The sequence below is a fragment of the Pocillopora verrucosa genome, chromosome 7, assembly GCF_036669915.1.
Source record: "Pocillopora verrucosa isolate sample1 chromosome 7, ASM3666991v2, whole genome shotgun sequence".
NCBI classification, from domain to species: Eukaryota; Metazoa; Cnidaria; class Anthozoa; order Scleractinia; family Pocilloporidae; genus Pocillopora; species Pocillopora verrucosa.
Window position 1 is genome coordinate 9206650 of NC_089318.1, and position 23663 is coordinate 9230312.

At 36.4% G+C, this 23663-nt stretch overlaps 1 protein-coding gene across 1 annotated transcript; it reads left to right on the forward strand.

The window, feature by feature from the left end:
* The first annotated feature begins 3945 nt into the window (after positions 1 to 3945).
* LOC136282389 (uncharacterized) lies at positions 3946 to 10339 on the forward strand. The gene is made up of 4 exons (XM_066170010.1): positions 3946 to 4255; positions 5381 to 5448; positions 8407 to 8619; positions 9039 to 10339. Exons 1-4 carry the CDS (start codon positions 3946 to 3948, stop codon positions 9207 to 9209), a joined length of 762 nt encoding a protein of 253 aa, XP_066026107.1. The 3' UTR covers positions 9210 to 10339.
* The last annotated feature ends 13324 nt before the right edge of the window (positions 10340 to 23663 follow it).

Genomic DNA, 23663 nt, shown 5'->3' on the forward strand with positions numbered 1-23663 from the left:
CTACAAAACCAGTCAATCATTAAAGGTAAGAAAAATTCAATTTAAGTTTGACCTCAGCCCATCGAAGACTAAAACCCTCTACACCTCATTTGCTTCTATTTTGATATCCTATTGTACACAATTTTTTTGTGTTTTGTTTTGTTTTGTTTGTCTTTTCCTTTTTTTTTAGATGGATGCTGACATTCTCTCTTGTATAGCATTAAATAGAAATTAAAAGTAGCTATTTCGGAAAAATGTTTCATGCCACCTCTCAAATTAAATAGAGATTGCGAGCGTTAAATGCAATCAAAGTTGGCCTCTACAAAACGAGTCAATCGTTAAAGGTAAGAAAATTCAATTTAAGTTTGACCTTAGCCCATCGAAAACTAAAAACCCTCTATACCTCATTTGCTTCTACTTTGATATTTAACTGTACGCAAATTTTTTGTATTTTGTTTTGTTTTGTTTTTTTTTTCTTTTCTTTTAATACCTCGTGGGGCATTGGGGAATTTTGCTGATGTATGAATTCGTTCTTGAACAATACTCATTCATATATTATCTAAAAGGCCCGTAAAAGTTTTTTTTTTTAAATTTTTTTATTTTCCCAGAGCATCACGCTTTGCTCTCCTGTCTGAATACTATAAATTTCAATAGCGTTGAAGCAACAACCCGCTTTTAACTGCTTCGCTGCCACTGAAACAAAAATAAGTTACCGCAAAAAGCACATATTCTATTCTTTTCAATTCAACATAAACAAAAATCTCTATACAGGGTAAAGATTCATTTGCGTCGGTATCAATGATTGGTTGACTCGCTTATGAAACAAATGGGGGAAGGGAAAACACGATGCAAAACCTAGGCTCCTGTCAAAAAGTAATACAAAGGCGTAATATAATCATCGAAACAGCTAATAAAATCATAAATAAACAAGGTAAGAGTGTCAAGTTAGACTTTTTTTTACAAATTGTAGTAATTTATGCCAGTAAACGGTGGCGACAAGAAGGCACACCATGTATATTTCATAGTCGCTAGCAAGTAAATTTTGCCAGACTTTGAGTTCGTCTCACGATAGAACAACACAAATGCGCAAGGACATTTTTACAGTAAATTTTTAATCATCCTTTTGTCTTTTAAAAGCTTGAAGCCTAGTAGATTCTGTCACATCAGTCATTGTTAAAACTGTCTTTGTTTTGATGTTACTTTTTGACAAATGAAAAGTACGTCGGACAAAAATATTCACCAAAAAAAATATATTTCTTAGCCAGCTTCAATAATGACAAGGGATTAAGTTTAGAAGATAAAAGAAAGGATTATGTTGACAGAAATAGAAGAGGTCAAGTATATTCGTAGCATGAAGTCACAACTCGGGTAATATTCACGGTGAAAATGTGCATATTTGAGCGGTCGAACGAAAAAAATCATTTCTCGAAAACTAAAATATATTTTCACACAAAAACTACAGCACAATTATTAGCACATATTGGGCTACAGAATATGAAAGTAGGACTGAAATCGAATGTTGGGCAACTCGCCAAAATATTTCAAATTTGTTCGATGGATGCTGACGTCCTCTCTTGTGTACATGTAACATCATATTGAAATTAAAAGTAGCTATTTCGGAAAAATGTTCCACGCCACCTCTCAAATTAAATGGAGATTGCGAGCATTAAATACAATCACATTTAGCCCCTACAAAATCAGTCAATCATTAAAGATAAGAAAAATTCAATTTAGGTTTGACCTCAGCCCACCGAAGACTAAAACCCTCTATACCTAATTAGCCTCAACTTTGATATCTCATTGTACATAATTTTTTGGTGTTTTGTGTGTTTTTTTTCTTGTTTATTTTACCTCTTGGGGTATTGGAAAATTTTGCTGATTTAGGGACTTGAGGCGAATTTGGATGACTCAAGGCGATTTATGGTCTTAGCCCAGGTCTTTCACAAGAAAAGATTACAAATTTATCTACACATTTTATATTTCACGTTTGACATTTGTCATAAATATGATTCCTGAAAGAGCCTTTAAGCAAACTTGATTCACTCTTTTAAAAAACATAGAACATTTGCTTTACTTAAGCATCTTAAACCGATGACACACCTGGTGATTTTATAAGCCGATCGCGGCGAATTTGATCGCTGCGGAAAGACTTGGCGATTTTTTTTGCCGGCGACAATGTGGGACTTCAGCCTTGACCTCAGGTTCCATCGAGTGACTTTTGAAAATTGTGTGAACCAATGTAAACAAAATTATGTTATGTTATGTTTAAGTTATTCCGCTTTTCTCGTGTTCTCCCAACACCCTGCGTAGTTTAAAAACTGTTCGTTTATTTTGCCAAAAACGCAAAAGCGCTCTAATGCCCCGCATGCGGGGCATGCCTTTGCTACAAATCCCCTGCTAAGCCCGTGGGTTGCCCTTGGGTTGCCCGGGGGTCGACCCCTCGGGATGGCCGCTAATACCCGCATTAGTCCGCACAAACTCAAATCACTGGTTTGTAATTCTGTAATTGAATTACGACCGTTTTTACTTCGTTATTAATAACCTGATCGGTACTTTTCGACAAGTGGAATGAGTGCAGTTTATGAGAGCAGTTTGCGGCTTAAACAAAGCTTAACAAAATTGATATGATCAAATCAAACGCAATTTGAGCTGCAATTTCCGCTCTGCCACCTTTTTATGTGTATCGCAAATAAATTCCAATCAAATTACAGTAATTGCATGAAACTCTCGCGACGTGAAAACAAAGTATAACAAAACCCATTAAGCTAAATTGATATTCCCGATTAAGTTTATTTCAATGGAAGCGTTTGTGTAACCACTGAAAATTTAACATACGACAATTTTCACTGCTTATGCATATTCAAGGTGTGAAATTAGGTGTGAAAAAATCTCACGCTAGTAATTAATTCATTGACATGAAGGTGCCACACAAGAAAAGTGAGATGTTCCCAAAGCAGCATTTCAAAACTGCCCTGAGGACTAAATTACAGACTTATAATGTATCCTAAGAAACGTAATCGATACAAAAATAAAATTATGAAAGGCTTTGATTGATAATTTTAGGTTATACTCACAGTCAGTAAAGCATGATAAACAATGCGTTCCATCATGTGCAAAATTCGGTAGAGATGAAACTGAATTTTTGCATGAGATTATGAACAATTTATATTCTCTTGGTTTATGTGATAGAAGGAGCTCCTGTATATCGTTTATCAATTTGAACTGCGAGGGCTAAATGCCTTTCAACAATAAATGTAGGTATATTGTTGAAAGGCATTGTTGAAAGGCATTGTTGAAAGGCATTGTTGAAAGGAGTTGTTGAAAGGCGTTGTTGAAAGGCATTGCTGAAAGGCATTGTTGAAAGGCGTTGTTGAAAAGCATTGATGAAAGGAATTATATATAATCCCCGCATGAGTGAGTAATCACGAAACAGGCTTGTAGGGATTAAATTACGGTTTCTTTGTTTATATCTCCTATCTCAATATATATAGCGCTCTACTTCTACGTATTGAGCACTGTACGACGCAAAAATCGAAACACAGACTTCACATATATATACATATATGTGTGTGTGAGTATATGTATATATATATATATATATGTAAAATTTTGACTTTCGTAAAACAGTGCTCAGTACATAGGAGTAGAGCGATGTATATATGGCGGGAGAAAAAAGACAAATAAACTACAGGTTCATCCCTGGGGATTTAAAAATCAAAACCCCCTGATGAGTATATATATATATATATATATATATATATATATATATATTGATATCTGTTTATAAGAGTGAATGCTTTTTTATGAGAACTGCTTTATTTTATTACCATTAATCCACCTTTTGGACGAGAGCTGTCAATTTAAGACTTTAAGGGCAAAGTACGATTGAAATATAATTTGCATCCTCATTCCATAATCACCATTTAATCCAGGCAGACGGTGGGTGAAAGGACATTTTTCGGTGAGATGGAGCTGACAAAAGAGGGAAGTAGTGCAGAAATAAGTGATAACTCAGCTACCGTGACTACAAAAAACACCAGTTGGTTTGGAAAGTTCGGAGAAAGAGAGGGGATCAAAGAACAAAGACAATCCCAGCCTATACATGCCTGGCAATCAAATACAGATGTAACTCGGCGACTTCTGTTCATATCAATTGCAGTTGGCACTATAGCATTCCTCACGGCTATGGCAGCTTTGGTTTTAGCTTTGGTCATGATGAAGTCTCACACATTCAACGCGTCCTCGTCTTTTCCGACCGATAATGGCGCTCTTCAGAGTAGGTGGACTTGCATACTCCATGCTTATTCTAATCTCTGAATAGACAACTTCCTTAGGAATTTGGGGCTCAAAACAAAAATCAGGACCAGAAACTGCAAACCTGATAATGGGAAAAGACATAATTTAGACTAAAGACAAAACAAGAGGGGCCTTCAAAGGGCTTCAAGTTATGTTTTGCAAGAATGATTGGAAGTGAACATTCGACTGAGAAAAAAAAAACCATGATTGGTAATTTATAGCTGTATGGCTTAGACGTCTTATGCTCCTTGAAAAAGTGCAGTATAACACATTTGCCTTTTATAATGAAAACGTTACACCAATCCTTTAAGATAGCTTTTTACAATTAATCAATCTTTTTTCGCACAACATTTTCTGAAGCATTGGCTTGTTAAAAAATAGTCATCGGTCTGACTGATTTTCGCGTTTAGCCTTCCTTTGTCGCGGTAAATGTCGCTCTCTTGGAAAATATGACTTTAGGCAAAGAATCAGAGATTTATCCCTGGATGAAGCACTTGGGTCCAGAAAATAATTGTACTTTTAGAAGGGTTAATAATAAGTCTCTCTCTTGATGAGACGACGGTATTTTTTTTAGCAAAAAATCAGTTAAATCAATCCAATCAAAGAGTGTTTTCGTCCGTGCCAAATCTAAATTCCGCCCCAAGCAACTAATGCTGTGCGTTCCACGTCGTCTGTCTCAAGACAGGTTCATTTAACAACGCAAGGCAGTTAAAGCATATTCCAAATAAGTTAATGAATTCTCGAACATTTAAGGACGTCAGCAATCAATTTCGATTTCAATTTCAAAAAGGGTTGGGAGTTTCCCTTGAGACCTGTCAAATTGAGATTTTAACAATGTCAAAAAAGTCTTTGAAGTCTACATCAGTTTTGCTTCGTAGTTTTTCCTTAGTTTCAAACATTTTTAAAGTCAACTTTGCGACCAAAGAACGTAAAGAAAAGGACCTACGTTTCCAAAATATGTCCATAATGCCGTGTTATCAGCTTCTCAGTGAAGAAAAGAGTACCCAGTAAAATACTTTAGTTTTCATCCCTTCGTCCAAAGGCAATGGGAATTGCGTACTGCAAATTTGATATCGTCTCTTCTTTCATATATTCATTTCCACAGGGGCGTCAGAGCTTGAAAAGAATGTGCAAGAGATGAAAAGGAACCTCTCAGCTCTGCGAGAATATTCGGTAAGAGGATATTCTTTATCATTTGAAGCAATGGGTAAAATTCAAAAGTTCACTGATGTATATTTTACACCCAGTAAGTACACTACATTGAGGATCTCAAACATTTTCTACACAGCTGCGACTGGTCGAAATAATTATAAAAATATTTTTCTCCGTTGGTTTTTTCGGCCTTCTTTCAGGGTGTTGATCAAATTCTTTTCTTCTACTCTTTTGCCTTTTCTCGCCCCCTGACTTGACGATGTAATGAAAATCATTTTATAGGATCAAAAAACTCTTCTCCCGCTGAACAATTACATATATTTCACGCCAGAAAGCTTTTTTCTAAGAGCCCCATTTTCCAGCTACTGTCTCTTATTAAATACTTAATCCAATCTATCTTTTAATCATTCTGCTGATTGCCGTTGTTAAACGATAAAAATGGGAATATATCTAATCTAAAAATATTGTAAGGGTTTCCTTTATTGGTGTTGGAATAATGAATGGAAATAATGTATAATGTATAATTTATTGGTGTTGGAATAATGAATGGATATAATGTATAAGCCATTCCGTAAACATTGTAAAAAGCCAGTTGATCATTTCTTATTCCTTTTGGCGGTCTTACCTTACAAATAGAGTTCGGTCACCTTTCCTTATTATGATTGTAAATTTGACATGGAGACAGATGTTTTTGCGTAAACTGCGGTTTTCGGCTAGTTACCGGTACCTTTTCATTATGTTGCTCAAAAAAAAAATTAATTACTAAGAAAATGACTCTACCCTATATAAATTGATCCTGTACAGGAGTTTCCTGGAAATATCTCTTCTTTATACTTTTATCCATTTCGTACTCTCGTTTTTAGGCTAAATCCATGTCGAATTCCCGATCAGGAAAATAGTTTTCAGTTTTTAATTTTAACACGTGCGACACCTATTTTTCTTAGAGGTGATTTAAGGTGTAAACGTGAATTACTTTCATCTTCCGCACTGAATTTGTAATTAGATAACCTATACGAATAGCACGTAGCTCTCTTAGGGGTGGTACCTTGGGTACGCCCTTTCTTCTCCGAATTTTGTCTTTACTCTGCTGTTATGCAGCAACCTTCAAGGACAACTTTTAGGATATCTTTCCAAGTATGATTTTAATTCTGTTACTAAGTTTATTATAATTTTTATATTGTCGATCTTGTTTTGTTTTGCCTAAACTTGATTGTAAGACCAAGAAATTTAAGTTAGAAAGACATTTCGTAAAGCGTGAACATCGCGAAGGTAACTACTTAGTATGCGAACTCCGCTCTACGTAGCCCGACGTGATTCGCTATTTAAGTGTAAAAATATGACGAAGGTTAGAGATTGACAGCTCTGTAAGTGTCACCTTTATAAACGGTGACCCTCACTTTCCTCGAGAGGTCAGAGCTAGTCCCCGTTGTGACAACTAGTGTAAAAGGTTAGAATAAAGAAAAAGTCAACAGAACGAGTGTTAGATTAAATTTTACTCGTAACACCGTGTAAGAAATCAATTATGGCAGTTTTGGAAGACAGTTGTTCTGGGTTTTTTTTTTTCTTAGCACGAAATATATCTTTACGCAAGTTGATAAATACCCTTACGAGCGTGACAAATGCCAGCAAATCATCTTGATCATTAATCTTATTTTAACTATTTTTCTTCTTATATGCTCCTTGTGGTCTACATTGATTGTTGCCACCCGCAGATTTACAATTTTTGGGGATTGTGAAAAAAAGGCGACATTTCCTAAAAAAAAATTTTGTATGTTCCACTTATAATAGAACACCAGATTTTGCTCTTTACCAGGACCAAAATACAAAAGAAATCTGGCTCGCAATACAAAGTGCACCCTACAAATTGAACAAACTAAACACAACTGTGAATGAAAAGCTTCTTGATTTTCGACAGCAAATCTTGCAGCTTGATTAAAAAGTGCGTGCAGCTTAATGTAGTTAGGGACTAACTGAACTTTAAACTTTGGTCTCTAATTTAAATTACAAAAAATTAGCGGCCCTAACTTACATAACTGAAACTCAAATAGGCGACGCTACCCATATTACATCGATGAAACTTATAGGCTTCGAAGCTACATTGAATGAAAAGACTGCTGGCTGCTTATTATCAGCTGTTATGATTTTGTACCAGTAAAAGATCACTGGTTTCAATCTCTAATACTTGTCTCCTACACCAGAAAATAATATTCTTGGGAAAAAAAGGAATCCAAGATCTAGAGATTTTCGAACAAAATAACACACGAAAAGATCATAGAACGGTATCTCAGTCAGATTGTTGCACACTTGCAATAAAAGCCTGATAAAAAAGACCTACTTTAGAAGTACTGTGTCGGGCAGTTTCTCTTGGTAGCTGTTCACCCGAAATTAACATAGATCACATGATTTACCTTTCAAGGTAAGATATGCTTGAATCGACTTTTTCCTTCCGCAGACCGCATCGTTTGAGAATTTTGAGAGATCCTCTAAAATTTCAACTACCGTCTGGCTAACTTATATAACTGAAAATTTAAAAAACCTTAACTACCGTCTGGCTAGAGACGGTAATTATTTGTTTCGCTTTTGCATCGGTTTTGCTCTCTTTTCAAAATATCTTTGTTGGAATCACTTCCAGTTAATGAACTAGAACAAACTAAGAATTGTAAATTGTAGCTATCTATTTACAGAAGAACAACATAACGGTTTGTTAATTAATTTATTTATTTTTTTAGTTATTAATTAGGCCAACTATCAACGAGATCTTTAGTTACCGCAATCGCAATTCAAGACATGAACAATTTTATTCCACTCATTGACTAAGTAATCATTAGGATGGAAAGTTTTATAATGAATAAAAAAAAGAAAATTGGAATTAAATGACATTTTGTTTTTCTTATTGGATGCTATTATTACAGACAAAATTATCATTACTGCTATCATTAGCATCACAATCATCATTCTTGTTGTTTTTAAATTTTCTAGGTGATAAACATTAATGGAAGCACGAGAATCAAAGGACCACCTGGATTCAATGGTACTATGGGTGACATTGGACCTGCCGGATCTCCAGGATATAATGGTACCCAGGGCCTACCTGGACCTGGGGCCAGTTCCTGTGTTTACAATATTGCATCCAGCCCTGGTATGGTAGCAGGTTCGCCCGCCAGACAAGAAGTGCAGGTGACGGAGGCAAACGTAAGTTACAGATCAGCTCTATATTGGATTCAGGAGAAAGAATGAATCATTTCATTGGCATTTGTTCGAGACGTTCTCACTTAAGGGTTCTTCAGATGCCCCCAAATAATAGAGGTTTGATATTTAAAGGAAATTTTAGATTTTTTTTAATTAAAGGCAGTGCAAAAGAGCTTTTCTTCAGTTTCGACAACTTCAAAAATATGATTTCGGTTTGTAAGAACTTGCAAAGAGGATGTCCCAGATTGTGGCAGTCGGCTTTTGTCACTGCATTGATAGTGTAAAATGTGCACCTACCTATTCAAAAAACAGGAGAGAAATGTTTAAGTCTTCTGCACTTCGAACTCTTGACGTCATTTATCATTATCATTAGTTTCATCATTCTTATATTACCATTGATGTTATCTTTATTTTTCTGGCAGAATACTACGTTTATTGGTGTAAACTGTGATACAAATGACGCAAAATTTGTTAAATTATCAAGCACCATCTCAGGTGGCAAGAGAACCTACAAGTGCTTTTGCGAAGGTACCCTATCTCTTGGAGTAATAAGGCTGTATTGCTACATGCACTACTGGAAGTGTCAGTCCTAAATAAGAAAACGTTAAGCCATTCCTTTTAACAGGGCCCTTTTTAAAGACAATAATAGTTTTTAACCAGAAACGAGATGAAGAGCAATTTAGGCAGTTTAACATGAGTGCTGCAGTATTAACAACTGCCCTGACTATATCATATTTTTTGTCGTTAGTAGCTTACTTGTTTTCAAATGTGTCCAGTAACAGAAAAAGGCAAATAATGATTTCATCAAATCCTATTGTTATGGATATTAATGGCTTATTGTAGACTTAGCCTTTCGGCATTAAGGAAGGTAACAGAGTTAGAAGTGCAGTCATCTTCTTTTGTTCGTTTAACATTTATCCATTAACTTTTCTTTAGCTTTATCAGAAACCGACATTTTAAGAGACGAGCCAATGAATTTTCCAAGAACAGTAAAAATAATTTAATTTTGCCAGAAATCTTTTTGCGACATTAACCGCTTAGCAGCAATTTTACATACTTAACCCAGTACTCCCCTCTAAGGTTGATTCCAAGGGAGTGTGTGTTCTTTTTATATGTTTATCTGTAACTGAGAGAAATAGATTTTCTATCGAAATGAAGAAATAGTATTGTAATCGTTACATGACAGGGTCAAACCGGGAAGAAATAGATGAAGGTAAACAACGACTTTCTACCTCTAGATTTGGCTTGTTGCGTTTGCCGCACATAAAAATCTCGCAACATGCATGATACCTTTGCTTCACAGTTTCATTATGAGAAAAAGAAAATCGTTCAAAATTGGGCCCCAACAATCATCTACCAAAGTGTGTTTTGATGAAAACAAACAGACGGATGCATTCTTCACTGGAAAGCTGTCGGGGCCCAATGTTTACCAGAGAGTGTTTCGAAATGGGTTTCCCAGTCTTCTGCCCGATATCGTAAGTATCAAACGAAAACTATATTCCAGCAAATGATTAGTATTTGTGAGACAATACCTAAACGCTTGCTAGCCCATCTCGTCTTCATTCCGAACAAATATCTAATTTTCAGGGGTGCGATTCGATTGACCAAGCCATTCCATTATTTCTAAAGAAGTTGATAAAATGTTGGGCCAGAAGCGAGGCGAAGACATTTTGGAGCATTTTGCTGTATTACATAAGTATTACCGATTGTCTATTTTATCATAGTGAGGGACATATTATGCTTGTCGAATTCATGTATGTTGCAAATATTGGTAAACGGGCAATTAAAGGTGTATTGCTAAATGTACTACTGGCCCTAAAAGTAAACGTAAACTATTCGCTTAACATGATTCTTTGTATCGAAGATGATGGGGATGTTAAACCAGTGGCCACGGGAAAACAGATTTAACTGACCTGTATGTTACACTGCTTAACAAATTGTCTGTATTATTATAAACACTGACGTTTATGTTGCATAACAATAAATTTTTTCAAATGTGTACAATTTTTGTAAGACGCAAATCTATCGACTAAATTATTTTTGCGATAGATATTTATAGCCAATTTTAGCGCTAGCTCAGAGGCGTTTAAGACATTAACATGGTTAAAATTGTACCGTCAGCCGCGATTTTATGAATTCGACCTGGTCCTTTTGAAAAACATTCTAACTTAGCGAACGTTAGTTAACATTGTTTCGCTGTTATTTCAAGAAATCCTGTACCCAACAGAAAAATAAATCACTTTTTTAAACGTTTTTATGCATAACAGGTTCAACGCGAGTAGAGACAGAAAAGTAATCAATCAGTCCGGCCCATTGAAGTTTTGTTCGATTTTTTGTTTCTGCTATTTATGGCTCTTAGACCCAGTTCAGTTGATATCAGTAGCACAGAAAGAGCCTCGCGTCGACGTCAATCGAAGTTTAAATGGCGTCGGTTGAAATGTGTGGGAAAAGTCACAATTTAATGTCGAGCTGTGATGACTTATTTGGGTTGAGGACTCACATGCTATCAGTGTCATGCAAATTTGAGATATGTGAGAACAGTTTATCGACTCAATGACAAAGGACTGTCGAATAAAACGGTCTAACGAAAGCTTATTCAAAACTGAGCTCTCGGTTTAGTTGAAAAAGTATCGACCAGGACTCTGAGGAGATTCATCCCAGGAAATTTCTGATGGGATTCAAATAAATATGTTCTTTCATCAGTCGCTACCTTCCAGGGGCTGTCTTTTTGACAACTAACCGGAAATAGATCGTATCTGATCATATTTTTTGCGAAGATTTCACCGTGAGCAAAACTGCCCTTGTATGAGACAAGCTTGAGGGCACCCTTCAAATCAGGCAAACAAACAACCGGCGGCTAAGGTTGTAGCAAAAACGAAGACCCGCAAAAACAAAGACCTAAGACCTAAGACTCGAAAACGAAGATCCGAAGACGAAAACCCCTCCACGACATGACTACTCCATAGCGGATTAAACGTGAACCTCAAAAATTGGGGTTGTTTAGTATTCATATATTCAGGCTATTGTTCTTTCTCATTACTTATTCATTCCGATGAGTTTGCCGACATGCCGGCATGCTTCCGAAGATCGTGAAGAGCGCAAGTTCTTTGATGTAGGTGAGATATTTTTCTTTTGTTAACAGATGAAATAAACTCTCCCGGGAATCTGCTTGATTGATGTCTAATAATTGCTACGCATTACGGTGTGTTGGGCAACATGTCAAAGACATCAACCTCGGATCAAACCAAGCACTTATCAGCTTACATGTCTTTTCAAGTAGAAGTAAGCATTGCATGCGCCGCGCGCCCCCAAACGGAGCTCGCGTATTTTAACATAGTACGGTATTTGCGATGTGAATTTAAGAGAACAAGCGGTATAAATATACCATATAGATTTCAAACAGAGTTCTTAAATCATTGAGAACTTGCTTTGTTGCTTTCTAAGATATTTTTATCCAATGGAGAAAATAAAAGTACGAGTAATGAGTATAATAAATTAATAAAATACGTTGTAGAGTTTTCAATGCACGTAATGACTCGCGTAAACAAACCCCCCTTGAAGTGTTGTAATGCGACTTGAGAGTCGAGTTCGGGACTTTTTTTACTTTTGTTCCTCTTCTCGTTTCTTTGGTTATAAACATTACCTCTGTTTTGCTTGATTCAGTCGACTATGTGGATCGATCGATCAGCGAACGCCGCGTGATTGGTGGTCGGCTTGCGTGACTGTTGACATCAAGCAAGACACGACACGCAATTGGTTGCTTCTTGACAATAGTTCATTCACAATTTGTAAACATCCGTTCGCGTTCCACGCCGCAAGGGCAAAATTCAGCTGAGGCGATCTGCCGATCTACAATTTCTTGTGGTTAGTTATGTTGCAAAATCAGGGTGTTGAGTTTGACAATGGATGAATCTTCTGATGGAGAAATTAACTGGCCAAAAAGTTTCAAGCCGATCTTGAAAGGTGGCAGTAAATACTTCGTGATCGACGAATCATTTCTGCTCGCACTAGGAGTCAAAGTCCATACAATCGTCACGCTTCATGGCTTCACCAGTGAAAACAGTGAAAAGCTTGGCAATTTCTTTGCTTGAAACGTGTTTATTTATCAGTTAATTAAGGCAAAAAAAAAAAAAAAAAAAAGCACACAAACAAACAAAATCGCCCACAATTACATTAGGCGCTAAACCGGAGATCGCTTTATTTCGTTAAATTTTCCTATTTGTTGCTTTCCTTAATTATTTTTTATTTTCGAAAACACTAGTACCCTTCAAAATTTCTAACCGCCCACCCTGACGTCCTCATCCTAAAAATAAATCAGAGCTTGCCGATGTGAACTTTCGACCCGACTGACACCAGTAGGTGTTACGACGTTGCTCTTCAGTCTTTTTACAGTGGAAAGTAATTTCAAGGCTATACCGTTATTCAAAAAACTTTTAAAACTTCATTTTTCATCTCCTCCCTAGTGTCAACACCTCTGGGTTGCGGAAAGAAAAGAAAACTTAAGAGCTAATGTCAGCATGCATCAGACAAACAGTGGCAATCACCCAAAATTTGCTTTCACCCCTAATTTTATATTTTGTAGCCTAATATGTCCTGATAATTGTGGTGTAGTTTTTTTTTTTTTGAAAATATATTTTAATTTTCGATGAAATGCTCAAATATGCAAAATTTCACCGCGAATAGTACCCGAGTTGTGTGACCTCGTGTAACGAATGTACTTGACCTCCGGTATTTCTGTCAACATAATCCATCGTTTTATCATCTAAACTTAATCCCTTGTCATTATTGAAGCTGGCAAAGTCATATTTATTTTTTGGTGAATATTTTTGTCCGACATACTTTTCCTGTGTCGAATAGTAGCATCAAAACAAAGACAGTTTTAACAATGACCGATATGACAGAATCTAATGAGCTTCGAGCTTTCAAAAGACAAAAGGATGGTTAAAAAGTTACTGTAAAAATTTCCTTGTTTAATTGTATTGTTCTATCTTGAGACGAACTCAAATTCCGGCAAAATTTATTTGCTAGTGACTATGAAATATAATGGTGTACCTACTTGTCGGCACCGTTTGCCTGCATAAATCACTACAATTTGTAAAAAAATCTAACATAACACTCTTACCTTGTTTATTTATGATTTTATGAGCTGTTTCGATGATCACGTTATGCTCTACCACATTCTAGCCAGATTTGAGTTCCAGTTTTCATATCTTCTCCATCTTTTTATATCAGTTGCATGACCAGCGTGACACATACCAATTCAAAGATGTATCAATCTCCGAATTACCAAGATATATCTAGAAAAACCTTTCAGGAACTACCGCATTCCGAAAACTAAAGATCTATCAATGATTCCTTTGCCGATTGAGTTCGATGTAATAGTCTCCACTTTTGTTAAGACGTTGACATTAATGTTGATTCGCATCTGAATTTAAGCTGAGAGTTCCAATAGTTCAGAATAGAAACATTTTTACTTATCATAGGCTTTACGAACGACTTGTACTAGGAGTAGTTTCTTCGTTCTTGTTCAGAAACTGTTTCATGTTATTATTTTAGAAAATCAGACAGATTTGTTTTTGTGACTGGACGCGATTCGCATCAGAAGAAGCAAAGATTTATTGTAACAATTTCAATAGTTCGAATACAGTAGTTTCTTCACATCTAATTCTTGCGTATACTGTACGAATTGCTATAATAAATACGGTAGAATTGGAACGAAATGGATGGGTTTTTTTTACCTTTATTGACGAGTGTTGTGTTGTGATTGAAAAGAACACCGACAAAAAGCTTGCAAATAGAATTAGTTACCAAATATGATACAAAGGATGCTTAAAAGGAAAGTTTGGTAGGGGGGTCCAAATCTGCGAAGGGGGGTCCATATCCGCTAACGGATTTGGACCCCTGACACCGGCATCTTCGATACGCCAACAGATATCGATTATTTTACAATTTGCCCCACACATAGATATTGGGTGGAGTCGTGGTTCTAATAGTAGATGTAGAGTGCCTAAAGAGGTGTCCGGCCATGGCAATGGTAAGGTTAAGTCGATTCCAAAAGCAGAGAGGGGAATTGGCAAGCGTGTATTACAGGTATTACTCAAGATGTCTGGAAAATTCATACAGCCTGGCTCCGGTAATTAGGCTACTTACCACCGTGAGAAAAATTACGCGTCCCGTCAAACCCTAAATCTCGATTGCAATTGGTCAATAGTCTACCAAAAATCCAGAGAGAGGGTGGTAAAGGGCCCTTCCGCACAAGCTACTAGAGGCTGACAAAACTTGTTTCTCTTCACCCAAAATCACATCAAAATTTGTCCTTGCTAAGTTTCAAGTGTGCTACACGTATCATCACCCCCGGGGAACACATTTACATAAAAGGGCGAGGGTACGCGCCGGGAATTTTGAAAACGACTCCTACAAAATTATAAAAAGGTACCTAAGTCTTATCTGTGTGGGAGTGGCAACAATTGATGTATACCCCTAAAAAGTACCAATTCAAAAGCAAAAAATTGAAAAATTCCAAAAATAAAAAAATTCTTGATCGATTTGCTCTAGAGGCCCAAGTCAGATCATTAAAATCGTCCTAGTAATGCTTATTTCAGGTGTTTTATTGAGCGAAAAACACCCTAAAAACGTACCAACGTACCGGGACGTAGGACAAAACCAGAGCGACTTCAGATACGAAGTAACTATGGTAAGGATTTCAGCCCTTGGATAGGCGAGCAATCTCCGTAATTTACCTGAGATGAATTTAAGTCAGCTTTAGAGGAACGCATTACGGGAAGTACCACAGAAGCTGTTCAGTATGGCTTAGAAAGCGAGGCAAAGGCTGCAGTCCTCTAGGTAGAGGAGATTGGTTATTGCTGCTGTTGTTGATGTGGTACTTGTTGTTGTACCATATTCTTCAGTTAAAGTTGTTCCCATTTTGTTCACCAAGATGTCTTTAAGTTTGCCATTTGTACATTTTATCTTATGGGAAACTATACAATAGAGCCTGTAAAACCACTTGATTATAACCCTTGTTTCTATCAACCCATGAGGAAAACTGTAACTAACAGATGTTAATATATTTTCATACCCATCTTGCCCAGGACAACTTATGCTCGTGATACGTTGAAAACCATTTCAGTTCGCGACTCATAGTAATTTATTAGGTGGCAAGACACCATTAAAAGAATCAGACCAAAATATTAGACGATTTAAAAACTCACAGAAGTGACTGATTCATGTAACTTCTCCTAAGACTATCCAGCAAACAGATAATGTTAATACTGAAACTTATCAGGCAGAAGTTCTATTGATCTTACATCAAATTCTCATAACTTATTTACAAGTAAATGTGTAGCGACTAGGAGGGAGAATTGACAATCAGATATTGGGTATTTAAGGGTTAAAGGAAGAGAACAGAAATGCTTCCTCTCAGCTACTGATCTCAACAATGCTAATCCTTTACACACATTTAAGTTTCTGTCAGTGATAAACATTCAGTGAATTGATATTCCCATTCTTAGCACTCAGAGGCCTTCTGACACAAAGGTTTGCTATACCAGTTCTTATTGCATTGTGTTAACCAATGTTATGATATACTTTTGAGATGTAAAGAAGATACTTAAAGATTGAGAAATATATCCAAATCAAGATATTTATTTTATCCTGTTATAGTTACCATAAGATTTGTTTGAAATAGAATCTTTCAGACCATCGAAATTTATGAGAAATTATTTTTTGCGAGACTTCTATCAAACTTTTTATTATGAGGACAATTTTGTGAATAATAAAATTTTGTGTCATAGTTCATCTTTGTGTTGAGAACTCTACTAGTTGGTGAAACTCACTTTTTCTTTTTTTCAATTTGAAGCATCAAATTGATCGAAACATAAAGCACACAAAATATTTTTTGAGAGTTCCATGTGGCATCCATAGTGGATTACTATGCTATCATAAAAAACAAAAACAACAACCACTGAAAACTGCTTTTGTCACAATTTCTACCAAATTTGAGTCAGTTTTCTGGGTCTGCCATAATAAGTAAAAACTCTGAAGATACAGTGTCTTGGTTATTTTATTAAAAGCAATTACTTTCCAAGAGTTTCTCTGCTAGGAGTGTTTTAGGCAAGCCATGTTGTAAACAGGTGAGCAGCACTGAACTTCTTGACTTGCTGCCGGAATAAAAAAAAATCTACCGAACTTAAAACAATTCAGGTACCCACTAGAAAATTTGTACTAATTTTGCAACAGTAGTTACCATCATCCATAATTCACAGAGAATAAGATAAGCATAAAACGATAAATACTTAGCAAAAATACATGCCTCCGTGCATAAACTTGGAGAAGTAAAAGCTCGTAGCCAAACCATTGGGGCCATAAAATGTATTTGAACAACCAAAAGCGGCATGCACACTGCTTTCCTTTCTTTTTGGGAGAAAAATTAGCTTCATCGAGATTTCGGCTAGGACCATCAATTTTCCTTAAAAATCGAACAATTTTACTGCCCACGTACGAATCTCATCAAAAGCGCTCACAGAGATTTAACGCGAGTCAACCCCAGCCTCGTTCTCACGTGCGCGCGGTTGCATTTCCAATATGGCGCTGGGAACTGTAAAAAGGTCTATTATAAGAGTTTGTATGGGAATATTTACGACCGCTCCAAGGAATAAAAAAATACGTCAAATTCTCAAAACAAATTCTTCACCTTACATCCATAGCGTATTGCTTGTTATCTGACCGCTTACATTGATGAAAAGAACGCATCTTAGCGAGTCCGTTGTTTCTTTCGAGGTTTTCAACGTACATAAGAAAGGCGTTATTTAATAATCGAAACAGCTAATAAAATCATAAATAAAGTGATTTATGCCAGTAAACGGTGGCGACAAGTAGGCATACCATGCATGTTTCATAGTCGCTAGCAAGTAAATTTTGCCGGACTTTGAGTTCGTCTCGAGATAGAACAATACAATTACTCGAGGAAATTTTTACAGTAACTTTTTAACCATCCTTTTGTCTTTTAAAAGCTCGAAGCTCAGTAGATTCTGTCATACCGGTCATTGTTAAAACTGTCTTTGTTTTGATGTTACTTTTCGACGTAAGAAAAGTATGTTGGACAAAAATATTCACCAAAAAAATAAATATTTCTTTGCTAGCTCCAGTAATGACAGGGGATTAAGTTAAGATGATAAAACAAAGCATTATGTTGACAGAAATACCAGGTAAAGTTTATTCATTGCACGAGGTCACACAACTCGGGTAATATTTACGATGAAAATTTACATATTTGAGCGGTCGAACGAAAAAAATCATTTCTCGAAAACTGAAATAAATTTCACAAAAAAACTACACCACAATTATCAGGACATACTGGGCTACAAAATATGAAAGTAGGAGTGAAATCGAATTTTGGGTGACTTGCCACATTATTTCAAATTTGTGCGATGGATACTGACATCCGCCCTTAAGTAGAATGGTGTAAGTAGACGGCAACCGCAAGAAGGAAAAAATCTAATTAGAGCGCGCTTTGACGTCAGTGGATTTACTGAAAGGCTATCAATCTAGCATCTTAAACTAAATGTGCTGACCTGAAAAATATAGTGGACATTGGGAAGAATCCAATAAATGAACACGGTTCTTATAGGCACGGTAGTTCGCGTTTGATAACATCCATTATATATCATTATTGATAAAGAAAATAAGAGGTCTTCGTTTTCGCGGTCTTATTGTTAAAACCGGTGTTTGATTGCATACTTCATCGCTCTTAGAAAGATTAAAACCGGAGCTGAATATTTCTGGCGAGAAACCATAACAATATGATGGTGAGTGGGCGGACGCTGACATCAGTCGAATCTAATAACGCCGCGTCGGAGAAATGTTTTACTTTGATGGAACCTTCAAGCGTTTATCGAATCTCAATTCGTTTATTAAACTTGAAAGCTCGTAAAAACTGAAATACAATTAATTAAAATAAGCCTTTACCATACAATAAACACTTATTAAATGTCCTAGACTCGAACATGCGGGGCGTGTGTGCAGATAAATCAAAACAACGCAAATGTCCTAAACGTAACAAAACTACACGTTTCGTTATACACGTTTCGGTGTACAAATACAAAAATAAACAAGATGAACATACCTCTTTTTCCGTTCTATTACTCTAATATTTCGACAATCCTTCAATCTTCCTCGTCTTCTGACTATATTTGTAAAACACGCGTCTCGTGGCCGAATGAAACATAATGCCGACAATTCGACAGTATGTCACACAAAACAAAAGGGTATTGAAAGTCGCACAAATAACTGAAAATACCCTTCGTCACAATCATGTTAAATAAAGAAATAAAGGGGTCTTCGTATCCGGGTCTCCCTTTTTGGGTCTTAGGTCTTTGTTTTCTGGAGTCTTCGTTTTAGCTAAAACCGCCGGCTAAAGTTGGTTAAAGTGTAGCTCATGAAATTATTACAGAACTACTTATAATACGAGGCATTCCCTTAACATTCATGTGGAAATTGCAGATGAGATTGAAGAAAATATGTTATACCTTTCACGAGGTGTAATTTTTTTGCGGAGATCTCATCGTGAACCAGACTGCCCTTGTATGAACATGCTAGAGGGCGCCCTTTAAATCAAGCAGACAAACAACCGGTAGTGTGTTGCCCGAAATTCGTCCAGAACTACTTTAAAAACGAGACATACTAATACAATTACCCTCATAATAACGAGCGTATATTTCCCTTCATGTTGTCTTTAGATCAACAATACCCTAAAATAAAAGCATCCGTAAGAAGCAACTGAGATCCGAATCATATCAGTCTAGAAGTATGACAGACAAAGTCAATTTTCTGAAGGAGGACCATGCCCAAATTTGAGGTCAGACGAAGTTGAGTCGCGGGCTCTTGGGAAATATAATACGAGGAGACAAATCATTTTAAATGCGTTTTTTGTTTTAAATTTTCTGAAGGAGGACCATGCCCTAATTTGAGGTCAGACGAAGTTGAGTCGCGGGCTCTTGGGAAATATAATACGAGGAGACAAATCATTTGAAATGCGTTTTTTGTTTTAAATTTTCTGAAGGAGGACCATGCCCTAATTTGAGTTCAGACGAAGTTGAGTCGCGGGCTCTTGGGAAATATAATGTGAAGAGACAATCCTCATTGAAATGCGTTATTTGACCTCCTACGTCGCACTCTTAAAAATACATATATATATATATAAGAAACAAAGAAAGATTTGTGGAGTAGATACTTCGAGAAAATTTTTCCATAAGAACGAAGAGGAACTATAAGGAACGCATGAAAAAAAAGAAGTAATTTCCTTTTTATCATTATTGTTTGATTTTCCCATAGGCTTCCATTTTATTCATTTGACCCGGTCTTGCTGAATTGTGTCCAAAAATAAACTCGGACGCGGGTTTTAAAGACTTAAGATATAGTATCAATGATTAAATACAAGTGCAAGTAGGTCCAATTAAGGCTACGATAACATGCACTCTTCTCGCAGACGTTGCAAAAGATCAACAGAAACTGTTCAGTTAGTTTCTGCGATAAGAATAAAGTGGTTTAATATGTTTTTTTTCCCATTCTGTTCACGGATCGACATATCAGGTAGATTTAACTGCTCATGAAAAACAACATGCAATCAATAGGGCTCCTTGGCGTTTGTTTGTCTGCATATTTCTGGTAAACCAAGTGATGTCGAGATGAAAGCATCCATTTCAAGCATTATCCAGCGTTGACGTTGACACGTTGACGCGAGAAGCGTTGTCTGCATTCCTATCGAAAAAGGAACTGGCCAACCAGATTGCGAAATTGCTGCCAATTGTGGTAAAAAAATTTTTCTTACTCTTATCACAGTAAGATTTATTTTTTTGTTTCTTTTTTGTTTGTTTGTTTTTTTTTTGCTGTTGTACGAACTGTCCTACACAAAGAAAAGAACATCATTCTTAGAATTGATGTCTAGAAATGGTTACTTTTAGTATCCATATTGGAATTGTAAAGAAGTGTGTTTCATCTAATCGTTTTTTTTTTCTTCATTCTTTTCACAACCAAAACAACGCAGAATTGAGACTCGCACTGATTTCGATCATGAATGAGAAGCTTTATGATTGGCGACAACAGCTCATCAAAAAACCCACATCTTGATCAGAGGGTAAATAAGAAGTTTTTATAGCTTGTTAACACAAAAGTAGTTGACCCCTGGGTGAAGAAGACGAGCAATTTTAACATTTAGATTGAAATTTGGGATTTTTATTTCCTGGTTTTGTAATCTAAAATTTATGTACTAGAAGAGATCGAAAACATTAATCCCGTGATAAAATCGTAGGGAGTACCCATATCAAGACGATCACGTCAGAACATTTTATCGATACAAAAATAAGAAAACGAGATGAAACAAAGTACATACTTGGTTTAAATATGGGGAAGAAATTCTGCGCGTTGGAAAAAATGTGATCGTAGACGCAGAAATTGGGTCGAGAAAATATTCCCCTGAAGAGAAAGGTAATCTGAAGAGAAATAAATGAAGGAAAAAGAAAGAGGTGTTTCTTAAATGGAATTCAACGATGGTGACTTAAGCTCACGTGCATATTCGTGTGCCTGTTATTTTGGATGGGGCCATGTTTGCAATAACCTCTCGTGGGATAAACTAGTCTAAACAATATTGCCAACCGCCTCTGCCTCAAATAGTTTAATACGCAATACTCTTCAAAGAGGTGGGATTACACCAAGTACTCCATGATGACTAAGAAAATAGGGTATTGGCTTGTTTAGGAGCAAAAATATTCCTTGCTTCAATCATTTTCAAACAAAGTAGGTGATCTTTGAATTTGGTGGTTAGCTTGCAGCACTTAACCGTTTCTCGGTCAACATCGCCTGTGATCGGACTGCCGAAGTGAAATAGCGCGGCAAGGAATGAGAAGTGTAGATAGATAAGTAAATTTTCGGTTTTAGCTACGGCGCTGAGTCTCCTTAATGTATCTCTTTTTTCTAACTTCCATCAGTGGACGTGCTCAGATTATCTGATAGTCTCGCAAAGGACTCCTCTGAAGGTCTTGGTTTTGTTTTGACAGTCAGCGACTGATTGTTTGATCGGAATCTTTAGATATGTTGTTTTTATTTGTTACATTCTCGTGAAGGTTTTTAGGTTATTGTTCTGATCACAATGTTTTTAAAATCGTTCAAGGTCAGTTCGGCCTGCTGCATGCCAACTCATGCCTTCCGCTAGTGAGTATATACATGAGTGTGTTCTATACCGGTTCACAGTCAGTCGATCAGTTAGAGAGAGATGGTTGATTACTGTTTCCCAGAGCGAGCAAGATTCAATAGAAGTCGGAGTGTATGAAAGGAAGTGAGAGATGTGAATTTGCTGCTTGCAGAATTGATTCAGAGAAGAGAAATCGCAGAAGATTGAAAAAGTCTGCTCGCGAGTCATTAGTTTCCTTCGCTAAGCTTGGTACGCTCTGAAGCTAATTTCAACCTAGACACGCGGTAACAGTATAACAAGACAACAAGATTCTATTTTTATGAATAAAGTGTTATCTGAATTTTTTCTTTTCTGGTCAGGTAATGATATTTTCAAAATTGTGACCAAAGAGCTTCGCGAGAAATAATTCTTCCTCCTGTAGATTTCTCATGCAGTTCAGCCAGCAGGCGCTCCAGTCGTTCCATCCTATCCCATACGCATGGGCAACGTTCAGTTTGAGGTGATTGTGACTCATTTTAAAAGAGACTCCACAAAACTGTGTCAATTGGAAAATTCACTCCACTTAAGTTCAGTCAATTCTGTCACAAAGTCCTCAAGCCTGAAATTCCCACCTGGTACAAACCAAAAATTTCTTGGACCGGGTTGGTATGAACTATGCCTATATATGTTAATCAAGAATGAAATGAAGTCATTCATATCAAAAACGCAAGTCTTCATTTCTCATAATGTATCAAGGATCATCAAATATATATATATATATATAACTAACTGCAGACAGTACTGTTTCGGCCTTCTGGGCCTCATCAGTGCAGTGCTGATGCTAGGATGGAGGTAAGGCCATATAGCCACCCCAAGTGATCTCACACATGTGGAATCATCTAAGCCATGCCAGAGTGCTCAAACTAGAAAAACTAGTGAGCATGCATATATATATATATATATATATATATATATATATGTATATATCACAATATATTGATTAGGCAATAAGGGCTAAAGGTACATGTAGTTTGCATTACCTCTGTTTTAACTACCATTCACTCGCCAGTAGAAAAACTAGTGAGCATGCATATATATATATATATATATATATATATATATATATATGTATATATCACAATATATTGATTAGGCAATAAGGGCTAAAGGTACATGTAGTAAAGCAGTCTGAAGTCCTGCAGTATTACTGGCTGGCTAATTCTTTATTTTGCGCAAGGTTAATACGTCACGGTCATCCCTATCATTAATTGTACAATTTTACTAAGTCGCGAAAAAATATTTCAAAAGCATACATTTTGTTAAATACTTAATATGGTGGTAAGCGCGGTAGATTTAAAAGATAAATAATTGGGCATCGTCCGTAGACGTACATGACAATATCAGATGCAAGTATCAATTTGAACCAACTTTGTTAATGAGGGCTGGAAGGAAACAAAGATAGAACATTTCCACAAGATTTGCGGACATTTACACTTGCAATGATGTGGAACTGATCAAAATTTTCAGTTCTTTTTGCATCCATCGCGCTCTTTGTTAGAGTAGGGGGAAGGGCGAATAGATTATGCGCTAATTACAACTATTACAATTAACCCAATTAAAGTAAGAATCAATCACCTGTGTTTTATAGGAGTGTGTAGAGTGTGGAATCCAAACAAGGCAACGCGATTAACTCACAGATAGAATGGTGGGCGGCGTCTATTCTTATTTATATGCCCTCGATAATAAACGTTATTTACCTTTTACGACGATAATCCAAAAATTCCTTTGACAGAATTTCCGTGGAAAATTTCTCTTTAATATTAGGGTAACAAGTCGGAACGCGAATGATATAATTATGTAGCCGCGAAATATACTGTGTCTA

Excerpts from the sequence above, each read along its gene's own strand:
- LOC136282389 (XM_066170010.1), top strand. The coding sequence starts at position 3,946 with ATGGAGCTGACAAAAGAGGGAAGTAGTGCAGAAATAAGTGATAACTCA. Across the intron at positions 5,449-8,406 it reads CAGCTCTGCGAGAATATTCG|GTGATAAACATTAATGGAAG; the intron begins GTAAGAGGATAT and ends TAAATTTTCTAG. Across the intron at positions 8,620-9,038 it reads TGCAGGTGACGGAGGCAAAC|AATACTACGTTTATTGGTGT; the intron begins GTAAGTTACAGA and ends TTTTTCTGGCAG.